The sequence below is a fragment of the Rhinoraja longicauda genome, chromosome 5 (genome assembly GCF_053455715.1).
Source record: "Rhinoraja longicauda isolate Sanriku21f chromosome 5, sRhiLon1.1, whole genome shotgun sequence".
Lineage (NCBI taxonomy): Eukaryota > Metazoa > Chordata > Chondrichthyes > Rajiformes > Arhynchobatidae > Rhinoraja > Rhinoraja longicauda.
The window spans coordinates 23,133,120-23,152,520 of record NC_135957.1 but is presented as its reverse complement, the minus strand read 5'-3'; the positions used below and the strand labels follow the sequence as shown (position 1 = coordinate 23,152,520).

General features: G+C 42.4%; 1 protein-coding gene across 2 annotated transcripts in view; it reads left to right on the top strand.

Moving 5' to 3' along the window:
- heatr5b (HEAT repeat containing 5B) overlaps nt 1-19,401 on the top strand; it is an 89,387-nt gene that overhangs the window by 193 nt on the left and 69,793 nt on the right. Inside the window, exons 1-4 of one of the 2 annotated variants that reach the window (XM_078399090.1) lie at nt 138-307; nt 6,710-6,930; nt 15,649-15,860; nt 17,466-17,574. In XM_078399090.1, coding sequence (XP_078255216.1) covers nt 6,805-6,930; nt 15,649-15,860; nt 17,466-17,574 — 447 coding nt within the window. In that variant the 5' untranslated portion in view covers nt 138-307; nt 6,710-6,804. Of the gene's footprint in view, nt 1-137; nt 308-6,709; nt 6,931-15,648; nt 15,861-17,465; nt 17,575-19,401 lie in introns of those variants that run through there. The other variant, XM_078399091.1, reaches the window with a different exon arrangement.

Below are 19,401 nucleotides of genomic sequence, written 5' to 3'. Positions count from 1 at the left end.
TGGCCACGACGTAAGGCGCGAGCACGGTGGGGGGACGCGGCGCCGTGCGTGCGCGGGCACGGACACGGGGTGACGCGTCTATCTACGTGCGTGGGCACGGGGTGACGCGTCTGCGTGCGCGCTCCAGTAACTGTGGGCCGAGGATCGCGCTGCTGGTACCGGTAGTGCCGGTCGTGTGGGTCGTGTCGGCGGCGGCGGCAGCGGGCGGGCAGAGCCTCTAGCGGCAGCGTGGGCGGCGATCGGCACGGTGACCGGCCTCTCCTCCCTCTTGCCTTGGCTGTGGAGGCCGCGCTGTCCCCGCAGAATGGTGAGTAGCTCGGCCGGAGGGGGCGAGGCGGCGGCGAGGCCCTGTCCCGTCCCGTCCTGTCCTGCCCGCGATTGTGCTCCGTAAGTGGCCGGACTCCCGCACCCGATTCCCAGGCCCGCAGGGCAGCCCGTCCATGCACTCTCTCTACCCTGGCTGCCACACGTCCCCAATCCTGCCCCGACACACCTGCCCGACAGGGATTCCACACCCTGCCCCGACACACCTGCCCGACAGGGGTCCCCACCCTGCTCACAGACACACCTGCCCGACAGGGGTCCCCACCCTGCTCACAGACACACCTGCCCGACAGGGGTCCCCACCCTGCCCCGACACACCTGCCCGACAGGGGTCCCCACCCTGCCCCGACACACCTGCCCGACAGGGATTCCACACCCTGCCCCGACACACCTGCCCGACAGGGGTCCCCACCCTGCTCACAGACACACCTGCCCGACAGGGGTCCCCACCCTGCCCCGACACACCTGCCCGACACGGGTCCCCACCCTGCCCCGACACACCTGCCCGACAGGGGTCCCCACCCTGCCCCGACACACCTGCCCGACAGGGGTCCCCACCCTGCCCCGACACACCTGCTCGACACGGGTCCCCACCCTGCCCCGACACACCTGCCCGACACGGGTCCCCACCCTGCCCCGACACACCTGCCCGACAGGGGTCCCCACCGTGCCCCGACACGGGGTCCCCACCCTGCTCACAGACACACCTGCCCGACATGGGTCCCCACCCTGCCCCGACACACCTGCCCGACACGGGTCCCCACCCTGCCCCGACACACCTGCCCGACAGGGGTCCCCACCCTGCCCCGACGCACCTGCCCGACAGGGGTCCCTGCCCCGACACGGGGTCCCCACCCTGCCCCGACACACCTGCCCGACACGGGGTCCCCACCCTGCTCACAGACACTCCTCTACCTTGCTCTGACACTTCCCCATCCTGCTCTGACACATGCCCCCTATCCTGATCCTACACACGTCCCTGACTGTGGCCCTACACACCTCCTCTATCTTGATGTGACACGGGTTCCCACCCTGGCTTGACATTGTCTGTGCTCTGACACACGTCCCCTACCCTGACCCGACACATGTCCTCAACTCTGGCCTGACACCTCCCCTATCTTGATGTGACATGGGTCCCCCTCCCTGATCTGACACATGTCCCCTGCCCTGGCCCAACACTTGGCCTTAACCTGGGCCAACACCAATATCCACTTTCCCCGGGAGTTGACGGGATGTGTCCACTCTCCTCCCAACAACCCCCACCAGCAGGCCATCCCAACTCCAATGCTCACCTGGGCTATGCCTGTAGTCACCTCCTTATCCTTATCCCATGGGCACCACTATTGCTCTCCTCCCTATTGAGGTCCACTTCTCATGTGGCTACATCGTCAACCCACTGACATTTTGCACATCACCATCCTTAAACCAATCACTTAGTCACGTTCCTTCTCATCCCAGTTTATTTTCCGTGCAACTCCCTTGCCTGTCCCTTTACACGCCCTTACTCACTCCCATCCATTTACCATGCTTTCAATTGTACTCTTGGTTACCTCTTTAATAAGCACACCCCATGAGAATCAAACAGGAAGAGTTCTTGAGGTACCAGTTTAAGCCATGGCCTTTAAACAGCCTGGCAGACTTCAGGGATTATGGAGTTTGGTGCAGCACCCGCTGTATTCTGAGCTATCAAGATGAATGTAATTTATTTGTGAACTCCTTTGTGTGATGCAAGGCCAACTTCTGATCCATAAGTATAGACACATGCATACTGGTAGCTTCAGTGACAGTATAGACGTTACACTGAATCCTGGTTGATGATGTTTAAAATTATTAACTGGACCCCAGCAGAATTATCCAAACTTTCTTCATCAATGCCACAGGACTTAATTGCACCACTATTTTTATCAGACCTAACATGGAGTGCTGCCCTTGTTAGAATCATACAACATGGGAACAATCCTTCAGTCCAACTCGTTCACTCTGCCAAAATCCAAAAAAGACACAAAGTGCTGGAATAACTCAGCAGGTCAGGCAGCATCTTTGGAGAACATGGATAGGTGATGTTTTGGGTTGGGACCCTTTTCCAGACTGATTGTACCATGGAGTCATAGAGTCACACAGTTTGGAAACAGGCCCTTCCACCAAACTTGCCCACACCGGCCAACATGTCCCATCTACACTAGTCTGCTGATCGGCAGATGGTTGGACAAAGTTTGGAGATGGGGAGTTAATGGAAAACTCCCATTTGCTAACCATCTTAACTCTCCTTTCCATTCTGATACTGACCTTTCTGTCTTGGCCCTCCTCCATTGCCAGGGTGAGACCACAAGCAAACTGGAGGAACAGCATCTCGTATTCTGATTAGGTAGCTGTTAACCCAATGGTATGAACATTAAATTCTCCAAATATAGGTAACTAATCTACAAACAAAATCCTCCTTTCCCCCTCTGGTCAATCAAATTCGTGAGTCATAAAAAATCTCTCATGCACAAACATATGCTCCCCATCCCTAATCAATGTCTGTCTTTTCAAATGCATGCATATCTTACACGTCTGGAGTCTGATGTCCAAACTCAGGAACAGTTTCTTCCCAACAACCATCAGACTATTGAACACTGCAATCTCCAACTAAACTACAACTGGATATTTATTTATTGAACTATTTTGTTTGTTTATTATGTTATCTATTGAGTATTGTGTTTACAATCCTGCTGTGCTGTTGCATTTAAGAATTTTCCATTGTTCTGTTTCGATACATAAACAGTCTTGACTCTGCAATGGCCAGTCCAATAAAAGTATCCCAGTCCCATGTACCTATCTGTGCTCTGAGTTCATTTGCCTTAACTGTCAAGCCTCTTCCAATGAAAGAAATCAAATTTAATCCAACAAACTTTCCTCGCTCACTGCTATGCTCCTACTTTGTCCTTATCTACTAAAATTGTCGTTATCCCACCACTGTGCATCAACTCCCAGTTTCTTATCTGCTTCACTACTGTCTTGGATCCCATCCACCTGCCAACCTAGTTGACACGGTTTACTAGAATCATTCGCAATTTCCGAATTCCAGCAAACATAGTAACCTGTAACACCTCACATCCCAGAAACAACAATGTTTAAAATTTTGTCCTGCAGTTGGATATGCATCATTTTTCAAAGGCAGTGCAAACTATTTAGTTTTGGTAATGCTCACAGTGAGCCATGCATTGTTTTGTAGGATTTTGAAAAAACGTCTATGCTTAGGGGAGCATTTTTCTTCAGCTTTTATCGAATACAGTCGAGAATTGTAAAATCCATTTTGCATCTATTTTTTTTAAGACAGTTTACTATACATACTCTTGGTATATTTCTGAGTTGTGAAAAGATTATATTCAGTTGGGTTGATTTGAGTCCAATGCAATCTCGGTGTGAATTTCTGATTGAGCTTCTCCACCTCCAGTAAATTCAGATACAGGCGTTATCCACAATAAGGTGCTAATTTCGTCCGTGCAACACATTAACATTCCACATTCAGTTGTGATCGTTTGTCATAGAGTCCTACAGTGTGGAAAAAGGCCCTTCGGCCCAACATGCCCCATCCACACTAGTCCCACCTGCCTGCGTTTGGCCCATATCCCCCATAACCTATCCTATCCTTGTACCTGTCTAAATGTTTCTTAAAAGTTGTGATAGTCCCTGCCTTAATTGTCTCCTCCGGCAGCTTGTTCGGGTGCACCCACCACACCTTTGTGTAAAAAAAAGTTACCCTTCAGGTTCTTATTAAATCTTCCCCCCACCACCCTCATCCTAAACCCATGTCCTCTGGTTCTCGATTCTCCTACTCTGGGCAAAATACTCTGTGCATTTTTCTGATCTATTCCTCTTATGATTTTGTACACCTTTATAAGATTGCCACTCATCCTTCTACACTCCAAGGAATAAAGTCCTCGAATGTTCAACTTATCCCTATAGCTCAAGCCCTTGAATCCTGGCAACATCCTTGTAAAGCTTCTCTGCACCCTTTCCAGCTTGACACCATCTTTCCTATAACATTGTTCTTGCTCGAAACTTTACATTTGGCTTTTCTGTACAGTTTTGTTTTCTAAACACCAGCAATGCACAAATATTTGAACACTAACAAAAAGTCAAAAATGTTTTATTGTTTGCGTTGATCTTTGCTAGATGTAGTGCTGAATTTACACTATTGAATTTTATCCCATGGAATTTAAACAGGAATGTATTTACGCAAAATTCTTACCTTTGTAAACTTGAGTATTACATAGAGTTACAGTTGCCTTTTGATAACCCTGTCTTTAAAATGGACACTACATAGTGAAATACTACCTCATAGGTATATAATGCTTTAAATATATAATGCTTTGGTTGCGGCTTGTCTCAAAATGCTTCAAGTTTTGCTAAAGGAGTAAAGAAACCATGGCAATGTAGAGGGTAAGGTGTAGGGGAAGATGTTGAGCATCACAATTTGTGATTAATCATGGCTTGTATGCGTTCTCCCCCTCTGAGCTATCCACTTGCATCCTCTCCCTTCTGTGATTTCTTTCCTTGAGATTGGAAAATATATCTGACATGCAGGCTCTGCCATCTTTGATACTCATTAATATAACTCCTGGACTATGCACCCATGACCCCGTGCTGATTGCCTGGGTTCAATCTTGTCTTCACTCAATATCACCCATGCCACATTACTTAAAGTAGAATGTCAGATCTCCATCCAATATTAAGCAAATTTACAATCATATACCCACTTTGATGACTTTTGACACAATCAGTGAAGTGAGTTATTTGAAGTATTGTTAATGCATGAAGCACAACTGCCAATTTTCAGAGCAGGTTCCTCTACATGGCAAGGTGACAATACGTTATTCTGTATATTAGATGCTAGTTGAGGGTAACTATTGGCCAAGAAACTAGAGAACCTGCTCTTCAAAATAATGGCACAGAACCGTTTTCATGCATGTGAGAGGGCAGATAGATGTTATTGTTATCAGAAACGGACACCTCCAGAAACATAGCACTTTTGCAGTGTTGCACTGGAGTAATGGCTGTCCTGATTTTCTCTTCAGGTCTTTGGAGTGGGATTTAGCCCTATTCTCTAATACCCAACAGCTTGTACCTTATTTTGATAGGCAAAAACTTAGTAATGTTGTTTTTTCTTTCACATGTCAGGACAATTTACATTTTATCTAAGGTCATAACCCATTAAGTTCCTCCTGTTTACATGGATGTTTGCAGGTAGTTCCTTTATGCCAGCTATTATGTGCTTTAAAAACAAATCTGATCCAAGCCTCCTATTTTTGACGCAATTTACAAAAGCTGTGAATGTGACTGCTGGATATCTGAAATAGACAAGTATCTGCTTGTCTTTAGATGTATTCAACAGCAGTTCTAGGGAGAGAGACAGTTAACATTTCTATATTTGACTTCATTTCACTTGAGGCAGATAGCAAGCAGATGCTCAGTTCATTTGTGATTCACTTTAATCTCCTAATGGCAAGTTATACACTTTTTTTCCAAAGTTCCTTGGTAGGTCACACCATTGCTAGGGAAGCCGGTAGAGAAAGGTCATCAATATAACGTTATTATTGAAGAATAAAGCGAGGGTTTAGATTACATTTCATTACACATGCATTTCAATCTTGTTTGCATCTTGTAGAAGGTGGTGACTGATGTAAAACCAGGAATCCTCAAAGGCAGGATTTACTTTGCTAACCCAGAGTGCCATGTCATCATTCATGAATGATGTAGCATTGTGAAGAAATTATTAAATTGTGGAAGACCACGTTTCCAGCTACAGGAGCACAGGGACAGAAGGAAGGCAATCAATCGTTCCACTCCTCAGTGTGATCAATCTTCCTGTCAAATTCCACAGCTCTAATGCTTGTACTAAATTTAAAAAATCAATTCTAGTTTTGAAATATTGATTTCACCCTAAATAGTCTTAACAGCTTTGGTGGTTGGGGGGGGGGGGGGGGATGCCAAAAATGCAGTACTCTTCTTGTGAAGAGAATACCAAAAGGCCTTGTGAATATCTTTTGTACCTTCTCTGTTGCATTGATATCCTTCTATGATTTGTATACAGAACAGTGCAGCTTGAATGTAACCAGGGTGCTGTATGTTCAGCAAAACCTTAATGTTTTTCCCGCTCGAAAAACAAACTTGTGGTTTTAGGCAAGTAACGTAAACGATATTTACATCACTTTTGGTTTTACTAATCTGAAACCACAGCCAGATAAATAAAGCTGAACTGAAAGGTTTTTTAAACCAGATATTCTTTGGAACTGAATGCTCAAGATTCGGCTTGTTTTTTCTCTCTCCAGGCATGCCATGTATAATGTATAATGCATTATCTATATAATGATAATCAAAATTATATATATTTTTTTAACAGGACTGAATTGTTATCCTGGAAACCTTCCTGGACCCTGAACCCTCAATCAGACTGTTTCTGGGTACTGTAAGCTTCTGGTGAAATTATTTAGTGTGATGGAGTTGGCCCACAGCTTATTGTTAAATGAGGAAGCCCTCACACAGATAACTGAGGCAAAGAGGCCCGTGTTCATCTTCGAATGGCTACGTTTCTTGAACAAAGTACTTGTGGCTGCAAATAAGGTATGTGAATACTGGGATCATTCGGGATTTGCAAAATTAGTTTCAGAAATAATGAACAAAAGAACATATGAAGTTGTTGAGAAAACATAAGTGTGTGAAAAGGAATGTACCAAGGCACATTCCTTGTATGTGTACATACTTGGCCAATAAACTTATTCATGTCCTCGTTTTTCAGAAAACGGGGCTTCCCCTCCTCCATTATAGATGAGGCTCTCACTAGGGTCTCTTCTACATCCCGCAGCTCCGCTCTTGCTCCCCATCCCCCCACTCGCAACAAGGACAGGATCCCCCTCGTTCTCACCTTCCACCCCACCAGCCAGCGGATCCAACATATCATCCACCAACATTTCCGTCACCTACAACAGGACCCCACCACTGGCCATATCTTCCCATCCCCTCCCCTCTCTGCGTTCCGCAGAGACCGTTCCCTCCGCAACTCCCTGGTCCACTCGTCCCTTCCTACCCAAACCACCCTAACCCCGGGCACTTTCCCTTGCAACCGCACGAGATGCAACACCTGTCCCTTTACCTCCCCCCTCAACTCCATCAAAGGACCCAAACATTCTTTCCAGGTGAGACAGAGGTTCACCTGCACCTCCTCCAACCTCATCTATTGCATCCGCTGCTCTAGATGTCAACTTATCTATATCGGCGAAACCAAGCGCAGGGTCGGCGATCGCTTCGCTGAACACCTGCGCTCGGTCCGCATTAACGCAACTGATCTCCCGGTGGCCCAGCACTTTAACTCCCCCTCCCATTCCCAGTCTGACCTCTCTGTCATGGGCCTCCTCCAGTGCCATAGTGAGGCCCGCCGAAAATTGGAGGAGCAGCACCTCATATTTCGCCTGGGCAGTATGCGGCCCGGTGGTATGAACGTCGACTTCTCCAACTTCAGATAGCTCCTCTGTCCCTCCCTTCCCCTCCTCCTTCCCAGATCTCCCTCTATCTTCCTGTCTCCACCTATATCCTTCCTTTGTCCCACCCCCGACATCAGTCTGAAGAAGGGTCTCGACCCGAAACGTCACCCATTCCTTCTCTCCCGAGATGCTGCCTGACCTGCTGAGTTACTCCAGCATTTTGTGAATAAAAAAAACTTATTCATTCATTCATTCAAATATTCAACCCTGCTAACATTCATCTTTCAGCAGGATGTTCTTCAGTTCAACAATGGATTGCATTTATTAATGCATTAATATTTCCTTACAACATAGAAGGTGGCAATACTGTCCACATAATCTATGCCAGTTCTCGGGTAATTGGATCAATTCCATTCTCTCTCATATCATATCATATATATACAGCCGGAAACAGGCCTTTTCGGCCCACCAAGTCCGTGCCGCCCAGTGATCCCCATACATTAACACTATCCTACACCCACTAGGGACAATTTTTACATTTACCCAGCCAATTAACCTACATACCTGTACGTCTTTGGAGTGTGGGAGGAAACCGAAGATCTCGGAGAAAACCCACGCAGGTCACGGGGAGAACGTACAAACTCCTTACAGTGCAGCACCCGTAGTCAGGATCGAACCTGAGTCTCCGGCGCTGCATTCGCTGTAAAGCAGCAACTCTACCGCTGCGCTACCGTGTCTCATATACCCTCTCCACCATTCGCTCTCATATCCCCCCACCCCCCCCCCCCCCCCCCCCCCCCCACACACACACACACACACTGGTTACTTTATAGTAACCAATTAATCTACCAACCATCATATTGGAGAAAACCAGAGAAGCCGGAGAGTGCTCGCACAGTTGTGGGAAAACTCTACACAGATAGTGCCAGAAACCCCAGTTCTTATTGTAGAGAAATACAGCAAGGAAACTGACTCTTCGGCCCAATATGTTCACATTGACCATCAAGCATCCATTTTTACTTTTGTCCTACTCTAACCCATTTAGTATTTCACATGTTCATATCAACTTCCACCTCCCAAGATTCTATGAATCACCTACACATGAGATGCAGTTTGCATTGGCAAATTCACGCACAAACCCATGCTTTTGGGATGGAGGAGGATCGGAGGGAGAACATGTAAGCTCCACACAGACCGCATCAGAGGTTAGGCTTTGCATCTGCATCTTTGTGCAAGATTTCATTCTTAAATGTACTATTTTACTATGCTGTAACTTAAAAGGAACTAGTTGGAAAATTATGAGTTATGTATAATGTTGGGAAAATTTGAGTGTTTGTAATATTCCTATTGGAGCAATTTTCCCCTCTAATTATTTTACAATAACTTCCAATCAGCTTCATAGAATGTTGGTTTTACTCGCCTTAACTTGTAACAAAAATCGATCCATAAAATGTTTTGACATCTATCTATATACTAAAACTCTCGTTTGTCTGTTTGTTTGTTCCTGAACTGCAGCCAAAGCGGTACAAGATAGCGCTCCAATTTTAGGCCCACCTTCGTCCCTTTGGTGCTAATAGAAGAAGTTTCATTGAAATCGGTGTTATATTTTAAAAGTTATTCACATTTTAAAGTTTTTTTAAAACCGAGCATGCGCAGTTGGGGCCCGTTGATCTGATACGTGAGATGGGCGGGACACAAGAGTCTCACACACAGTGATTGTGGGTGGTTGCGTTTGTTATTTGGAGCTTTGGTTGTCAATCGTGTAAAAGTTTAAAGGGAATCGGGAAGTGAGCGAGCACCGCTGTGAGTAAACTGCTGGTTGTATTGAATGATGCTTGCTGGGCAGAAGTGGAATGGATAGGGGAGGGAGGAGGGAGAGGTGTTGTGGAGTGCTGTGTTGGTGAGATATGATTTAAGAGCGTGGGTGAGCCAGGAAGCTGTGTGCGCAGAGCGTGGAATGCCACCAGGTTGTCGCTCCGTGCGCTGTCTGTGGGTGTGGGGACGGTGAAGTGCGGGTGGGCGGTGCCAGGAGCTGAAACGTGCCCACCCGCGGTGTGTGTCCGCCGGCTGCTCTTTCACTCTGCGGTGACGGGTGGGGGGGTGAACTCCCGCTGAAACCGGGACAGAAGCAAATCCGGGCTGAGAGTGGGGCTGTCTGCAACCCAGGGGAGGAGGGAAGGGAGGAGGGGGGAGGAAGAGGGAAGGGGAGTAGGGGGGGGGGTAAGGGAGGTGGTGGAGGGGAGGGAAGGAGGGGGTGGAGGGGGGGTAGGAAGGGAGGGGAGGAGGCGAGGGGAGGGAGGGGTGGAGGAGGGGAGTGGGGGAGGAGAGGGTGCTGCACCAATGCAGGAGTGGTTTGGGCCCAACGAGTCGACTTGGTCTAGTTAGTTCTAAACTTTAAGTAAGCTTGCTCTGCACAACAGTTATTCATTAATAAAATTGTAGGATGTGCACCTTGTGAATGTGCCATTTCAGTCTTCAGAAGTAATTTTGGCAAAATATCGGGTTTCTCTTTTTCTTCATAAGGAGTTCTGTTCCCATGTCAATATTGTATTGTGGTGATGCTTTCGTTTTGAGTAAACGAGTACTGTATGCAAAAATAAAATACCTCAAATGGTGGCAATCAAAACTATATCAGAAAATACTGAAACTGCTCAACAGCCCAGGCCGCAGCTGTAGAGAGATAAACAAGCTTTCAGCAGAATTTTGCTGAAAGATTATCAGCCTGAAATGTTGATTGATTCTTTCTACATAGCTGCCCTTTGACCTGATGAATATTTTCAGTAATTCCTGATTTTATTTCAAGTAAGCAAGCATAGTTTTGTTGCGTTTTGACTTTTGGAGAATTATGATGGTGAAATCTTAGCCTTTGGATCAACTACATTTTCTGTTCGATCTTGGAAGGTAACAGAGTGTGATGGTGGAAGATTGTTTCTCTGTGGCCTGTGTCTAGTGGTGCACTTCGGAGATCTGTGCTGGGCCCATTGCTGTTTATGGTTTATATCCACAACTTTTATTATCATGTCATTTTTCAGAAATTATATACTTTTGGGAGATATTTCCGGGAAACACTCTACGTTGTACAAAAGATCATCCACCCTTCATTCAAGAAAAATGTTGTAGTCCGGGTGCCAGACCATTTGCTTTATTATAGACTATTTATCGGTTAAGATGCAAGATTCTATTAGGGGGTAAAGGTATTACATTTTGTAGTTGGAATGTCAAGGGTGTTAATGAACCAATTAAAAGAGGTAAAGTACTTTCACATTTAAAATCTATTGATGCAGACATAATGTTCCTTCAGGAAACTCATCTAAAAAATGTAGCACATAATAGACTGAAAGGCAAATGGATTGATAAAGTATTTCACTCATCGTTTCCCTTTAAATCAAGAGGTGTTGCTATTTTAATTCGTAAGGGTATACCATTTATACATACTTCCTCTATAGTCGACACTGAAGGTAGATATGTTATATTAGTGGGGGAACTATATTCTACAAAATTGATATTGGTGAATGTCTATGCACCAAATTTTGATAATCCGTTATTTTAAAAAAATATATTTAATACCATTCCAGAATTTGGACAATATAACTTGATAATTGGAGGAGATTTAAATTGTACATTAGATCCTTATTTGGATAGATCTTCAACTCAAAGGAAAATAAAATCCAAGTCGTGTGAATTATTAAACTCTTATATAAATAGTGCAAATATAAAAGATGTTTGGAGGATTGATAATCCTTCAGGCCGAGAGTATTCATTTTATTCACCTGTGCATAAAACTTATTCAAGAATTGACTATTTTTTGGTGGACTCCAAACTTATTCCTTATACGTATAATTCAAAATATCATAATATTATTATATCCGATCATGCCCCTTTAACATTTAGGGTAAAACTCCAAGGAGTAACGGGGAAACAGACTAATTGGAGATTTAATCCGCAAATCTTAAATGAAAAAGCATGTTATGACTATCTTAAATCGCAATTTGAGACTTTTTTTTACGCAAATGACCTTCCTGAAACACCTGCGTCCCTGCTTTGGGAAACATTTAAAGCGTTTGTGAGAGGATGTATTATTGCTTTTCAAGCGTCTCAAAATAAGAAGAAGCGAGCTGAACAACATGACCTAGAAAGTCAGATAAAACAGTTAGACATAACAAATGCCATCGCTCCCTCTATTGAAATACATAATAAAATTGCAGCTCTCAAATATAAGTTAAATTATATCCTCTCAGCTCATATTTTAAGGCTTTTTCAATATACTAAACAAAAACATTTTGAATTTGGAGACAAACCACAGAAATTGCTAGCTCGACAACTCCGTAAATTAGAAGATGATTCTACAATTCATAAAATTAGATCAGAAAATGGAGATTTGCTTAAACTACCTAAGGATATTAATCAGAGATTTTTGCAATTTTATCAGTCATTATATTCATCAAAAATAACAGATACTTCTGCGCAGATGCAAAACTTTTTGCAGGAATGTAACCTTCCTGGTTTGAATGTGAGTGATAGAAATTTACTGGGCGCAGAAATAACTATGAAAGACGTTGAAGAGACCATTAAATCCATGAAAAATGGGAAGACTCCTGGCCCTGATGGCTTAAATAATGAATTTTATAAAAAATTCAGTGATTTGATCTCTCCACGTTTGCAAACTGTATATAGTCACGCCTTTAAACAACAGAGATTACCACAAACTCTGACTGAATCAACAATAATCCTCATTCCTAAAAAAGATAAGGATTCTGAAGATCCTGGTTCGTATAGGGCGATAGCTCTTTTAAATACTGATCAGAAGATATTAGCGAAAATCTTAGCTCAGAGATTAAGTCTAGTTATAGATAAATTGATACACCCCGATCAATCAGGCTTTATAGCCAAACGATATTCATTTTTCAACTTGAGACGCTTGTTTAATATAATTTATTCAAATAGACTATTAAATGAAGATTTAGCAATCATCTCGCTAGATGCTGAAAAAGCATTTGATGAAGTAGAATGGCCCTATCTTTTCTCAGTGATGGAAAAATTTCAACTAGGTGAAAATTTTTGTTCATGGGTGAAACTTTTATATACATCCCCAACAGCTAGAATACTAACTAATCAAATGTTGTCATCTAAATTTCATTTAGCTAGGGGTTGTAGACAAGGATGTCCACTATCACCGCTTCTATTTGCCCTTATTATAGAACCACTTGCTGAGAGTATTAGATCAAATTCAGATATTCATGGCTATAACACTAAACATACAACCAATAAAATTTATTTATATGCGGATGATGTATTAATATATATTACAAAGCCAGAAATTAGCATTCCGAATTTATTAAATCTCATAACTCAATTTGGTTCATTTTCAGGTTATAGAATTAACTGGTATAAAAGTGAAATTATGCCAATAATGGAGCATAATCCGGCCATACTTCAACAATTTCCTTTTAAAATTGCCTATGAAAAGTTTAAATATCTTGGAATTTACGTGACTAGGAAATATACTTCTTTATTTAAATTAAATTTTCCTCCTTTACTCACTAAATTACACAGAAATATCCAATTTTGGAAAACACTTCCTATATCATTAGTTGGTCGTAGTAATGCTATAAAGATGATCTTTCTTCCACAGCTACTATACTTATTTCAAGCAATTCCGATCTATCTTCCAAAAAAGTTTTTTTTTAAAATTGATTCAATTGTTACTAATTTTATTTGGGACTACAAGACTCATAGAATAAATAAAAGACATCTATGTAAGTCTAAAATTAATGGAGGAATTGCTTTACCTAATTTTTTATTTTATTATTGGGCGGTTAATATTAAAAATATAACCTGCTGGTTGGATGATTCTGATCAACAACCGGATTGGTTAAAGATGGAGAAAGAGGATTGTTTACCATTCGATATTGGTGCGATCCTCTTAGCTCCAATAAATTTAAATAAAAAAACATATGGAGGTAATCCCATTATACACAGTGTTATCCGTACCTGGAAACAATTAAAGCTTACGTTAAAATTGAGTAAATTATCTGTTTTCCTTCCTATTGCGAATAATCCCTCTTTTAAACCGTCTGTCTTAGATAGAGGCTTTGCTCAATGGAAAAGTTATGGAATTAAAAGGGTGGGAGATCTTTATCATAAGGGAACTTTTCTTTTGTTTCAGGATTTACAGCAGAAGTACGGATTACATGTTAATAATTATTTTAGATATTTACAACTTAGAGATTATGTAAAATCACACATGCAAGGATATAAGTTTAGAGGTCCAGAAACACTTGATGTATGCCTGAATCGACATTATAATTCAAATAAATTAATATCCTTTATTTACAATACTCTCCTTGACACTGACATTCCGTCATCAGAATCTTATAGACGAGCATGGGAGGACGAATTGAATCAATTTATAATGCAAGATATATGGGATGAAAGCTTACAACATATACATCAATGTTCATTGAATACTAGACATTCCTTAATACAATTTAAAATAATACATAGATTACATTATTCGAAGACGAAATTAAATAGGATTTTTCCTAGTATCTCTCCTATTTGTGATAAATGTCAATTTCAAGAAGCTAATTTAACTCATATTTTCGTAATGTATAAAAATGCAAAACTTCTGGTTGGAGATTTTTAAAATAGTTTCTAAAGTTATTAATAAAAAATTAGATATGGACCCAAAATTAATTATATTAGGATTATCAGAACATACTACAAATTTTACAGTAAGTCAGGTACATTTTCTTGATTACAGTCTAATAACTGCGAAAAAATTAATACTTAAATTTTGGAAAAAACCAATAACCCCCACAATTAAAATGTGGACTACGGAAATGACAGAGACCCTGCATTTGGAAAAAATAAGGTTTGCCTTAATCGACAAACCTGAGTTGTTTTTAAAAATATGGTCTCCATTTATTGAATTTTTAGAAAAGTAAATGGGTTTGGCACAGGACTAAAATAAAAATTTTAAATTAAAAGTTGAAACTTGAGTTAGGGGTTGGATGTACAACTGTGGTTATTGTCTCCCGGATCTACTCCCTTTAATTTTTATTGTTAGATCCCTTTTTTTTTTTAACCCTCTTACTCTCCCCAAGTTTATAGTTTTTTATTTTTATTTTTACTTTCTCTCTTCAAAAATTTAAAATTGAAGCTATGTAAGAACTTTGTAACAAATGTGTTTTTTCTTATTTCTATCTGTACATATGCTTTTCAAAAAAAAAAAAAAAAAAAAAAAAAAAAAAGAGAATGTGCAAGGTATGATTAGCAAGTTTGGAGTTGGCACTAAACTGGGTGGTATTGTATATAGCGAAGATGGGTATCAAAAATTACAGCAGGATCTTGATCAGCTGAGAACGTAGGCTGAGGAATGGCTAATGGAGTTCAATGTAGATAACTGCTAAGTGTCAATTTGGGAAGTCAAACCATGGCAGGATCTTCATAGTGAATGTTCCAGCAGAAACAAAGGACCACAGAAGTGCATTTACAAAGAGAGGCACAAGGTACTGGAGGAACTCAGGCAGCATCCCTGTTGAATATGGATAGGTGATGTTTTGGGTCGGGATCCATCTTCAGACTGAATTATCCAGGTCTGGAAGTGGCCTAGCTGGTGATTATGGTTTGAACCACTGGCGCTCTGGCAGTGCAGAGACGTGGGGAGCTAGAGTTGGGTGTGGAAGATACATTGATCAAATGAAGGCAGCTGACCTGATCTTGCAAGTAGAAGTGTCAAGAATTGTGAAATGAGGCAAGTTAGAATTATGATGAAACTTTGATTAAGGAATGTGGTTTGACGATTATTGTCAGATGCTTTGTTCTTTTAAAAAAACCCATTATTATTTGGGAACTTAAGGTGGACGTGAAAGAAAAGCAGAAGAAGTTGGTCGACCAGCTGACAGACCTGATAAGCAGTTCACCAGGTCCTCCGACACGCAAGCTACTGGCTAAGAATCTCGCTACTCTCTACAGCATTGGCGATGCCTTCACCGTCTTCCAGACATTGGATAAATGTAATGACATTGTCAAGAGCAAAGATGACACCTCGGCCTACCTGCCGACCAAATTGTAAGTACAAAAAGTGCAGCTGGTGCAGGTTGCATGAATTGGAGATTTTTATTGCCATGCACATAACTCTTTGAAAGCACTATCCATTTTTTTTGCAATCCCATGCTATTTCTCTGCAGTCTTGCAAATGTTTTCATTCAAGCATATTATCATTCCTGTATCAAACTAAGCCCCACATCTTGAGATTGAATAAGAGAAAGGACATGCCCATCTGTGTCATATAGTTAACTAGCAGTAGTTGTGAAAGTTGGGAGATTCTTTGTAAGGAAAATTCACAGTTATTCATTTTTGTAACATAAGAATTACTTGATCACAAGGAACTTCTGCAAACTTTAAGCTTGTGCCCTTCACACACACATTCAGTCCCTAATGTGAACCCAGAGAACAAATCAGTATGCTTTTTCCAGTATGACAAGCAACTGCTCACTACAGCTTGCTACTTTCCGTCCTGTGTCTAATCTTGTATCCACGGAACAACTCTCCTTTTAATCAAAGATAGACACAAACTGCTGGAGTAACTCATTGGGTACAGGCAGCATCTCTGGAGAGAAGGAATGGGTGACATTTCGTGTTGAGACCCTTCTCCTTTTAATCAAATGGGCTTCAATTAGGAGACTTCGGTACATCCATGGAGAAGTTTGGGGAAATTTACTTTGCAACTCTCTTTATTGTTAGTACATATTTTATTTAATTTTACAGTGACTAATTGTTACTAAAGAAGAAATTGCTTGCGGGGGCAAGCAAGAAAGGTAGAATTTGAGCATCTCCCGGAGGAAACACTAGTGCATTCATTGTGTATTGAATAGTTGGCTCCTTGAGATGAACGTCCTTCAGTGGGTGCCACTGGCCGTGATCCTTGTGTATTTGTCTGGACTAACATTAGCTTTATCTACTCTTCATATTCCCAAGTGACCTATGTGACTTCTCGGGATTCACCCAGTGCCGATCCCAGTCTACACTGCCTGCAACGTTGTGTTGCTCAAAGGTTCTCTCTGTCCTCTGTGCTTTCAGCAATTTACCTCCTGCAGACAACCAGCATAAATGCTCCTTTCTTCTTCATGCATATTGCAATTTTTAATCCACATTTTCTTTTTCATCTTAATTAATCTGTTTTGTGTATCTCCAGCATTTAGCTTTTCTTAAATACTGCTTTTATTTGTGCCACTGTACTTCACTAGGATGTAACATTCTTGTTCTTGATTCACTTTTCAGCCACCTCTTAAATTTGTCTTTCACTAGATGGAGTCTTTTACTTAGTGTAAGAACATATTTTTCGTTGCATTCACCATGTGAGAGGTAAATTAATGAAGACAGCTAGTGGTCAATTGCAAGTTGCAAATTGCATGTGACTATTTCTTGGATAAGGGAATGGAGGATTAAGAATGAAGAATGTTTATTTGCACCAGATATGAACCGGAAACAGTGAAATTCTTATTTGCTGCAGCTTTACAGGAAATGTAGATGTGTAAACGGAGTTCAAATACATAGCATTGCTAAAGTAGTTGAATGGTGGGGTATGCTGAATGGTTGTCTCTAGTTCATTTGTGCTTCACACCTGCATTAGAAGAGAATGTAACTTCCAGTGGATGACTTTGTCATTGACAGGGCAGCCGTGGCTTGCATTGGAGCCTTCTATGAGAAGATGGGCAGAATGTTGGGCAGCTCCTTTCCCGACACTGTCAGCAATCTTTTAAAAGCCCTGAAAAGTGCGGAGGTAAGTAGTTTGTTTAAAAGTATTTACAGATTGAAACTGTGCTAATTTTAATAATCATTGAAAATTGCCTCAATTGCACAGAGGTTCCGTGCTAAAGCAAAATCTGTATCTGCGCTGGCCTGAATGTTACAAAATAGTTATAGAAAATGGAAATGCTGATGATTCACCTGGTTATGGGAAATTATTACAAGATATTCTGACATTGGACACGTGTATGGTCTTTTGGTGATCTTAAGAAGGGTCTCGACCCGAAATATCACCCATTCCTTCTCTCCTGAGAAGCTGCCTGACCTGCTGAGTTACAATAGACAATAGACAATAGGTGCAGGAGTAGGCCATTCAGCCCTTCGAGCCAGCACCGCCATTCAATGCGATCATGGCTGATCACTCTCAATCAGTACCCCGTTCCTGCCTTCTCCCCATACCCCCTCACTCCGCTATCCTTAAGAGCTCTATCCAGCTCTCTCTTGAAAGCATCCAACGAACTGGCCTCCACTGCCTTCTGAGGCAGAGAATTCCACACCTTCACCACTCTCTGACTGAAAAAGTTCCTCCTCATCTCCGTTCTAAATGGCCTACCCCTTATTCGTAAACTGTGGCCCCTTGTTCTGGACTCCCCCAACATTGGGAACATGTTTCCTGCCTCTAATGTGTCCAATCCCCTAATTATCTTATATGTTTCAATAAGATCCCCCCTCATCCTTCTAAATTCCAGTGTATACAAGCCCAATCGCTCCAGCCTTTCAACATACGACAGTCCCGCCATTCCGGGAATTAACCTAGTGAACCTACGCTGCACGCCCTCCATAGCAAGAATATCCTTCCTCAAATTTGGAGACCAAAACTGCACACAGTACTCCAGGTGCGGTCTCACCAGGGCCCGGTACAACTGTAGAAGGACCTCTTTGCTCCTATACCCAACTCCTCTTGTTACGAAGGCCAACATTCCATTGGCTTTCTTCACTGCCTGCTGTACCTGCATGCTTCCTTTCATTGACTGATGCACTAGGACACCCAGATCTCGTTGAACTCCCCCTCCTCCTAACTTGACACCATTCAGATAATAATCTGCCTTTCTATTCTTACTTCCAAAGTGAATAACCTCACACTTATCTACATTAAATTGCATCTGCCATGTATCCGCCCACTCACACAACCTGTCCAAGTCACCCTGCAGCCTTATTGCATCTTCCTCACAATTCACACTACCCCCCAGCTTAGTATCATCTGCAAATTTGCTAATGGTACTTTTAATCCCTTCGTCTAAGTCATTAATGTATATCGTAAATAGCTGGGGTCCCAGCACCGAACCTTGCGGTACCCCACTGGTCACTGCCTGCCATTCCGAAAGGGACCCATTTATCCCCACTCTTTGCTTTCTGTCTGTCAACCAATTTTCTATCCATGTCAGTACCCTACCCCCAATACAATGTGCCCTAATTTTGCCCACTAATCTCCTATGTGGGACCTTGTCGAAGGCTTTCTGAAAGTCGAGGTACACCACATCCACTGACTCTCCCCTGTCAATTTTCCTAGTTACATCCTCAAAAAATTCCAGTAGATTTGTCAAGCATGATTTCCCCTTCGTAAATCCATGCTGACTTGGAATGATCCTGTTACTGCTATCCAAATGCTCAGCAATTTCGTCTTTTATAATTGACTCCAGCATCTTCCCCACCACTGATGTCAGACTAATTGGTCTATAATTACCCGTTTTCTCTCTCCCTCCTTTCTTAAAAAGTGGGATAACATTTGCTATCCTCCAATCCACAGGAACTGATCCTGAATCTATAGAACATTGAAAAATGATCTCCAATGCTTCCACTA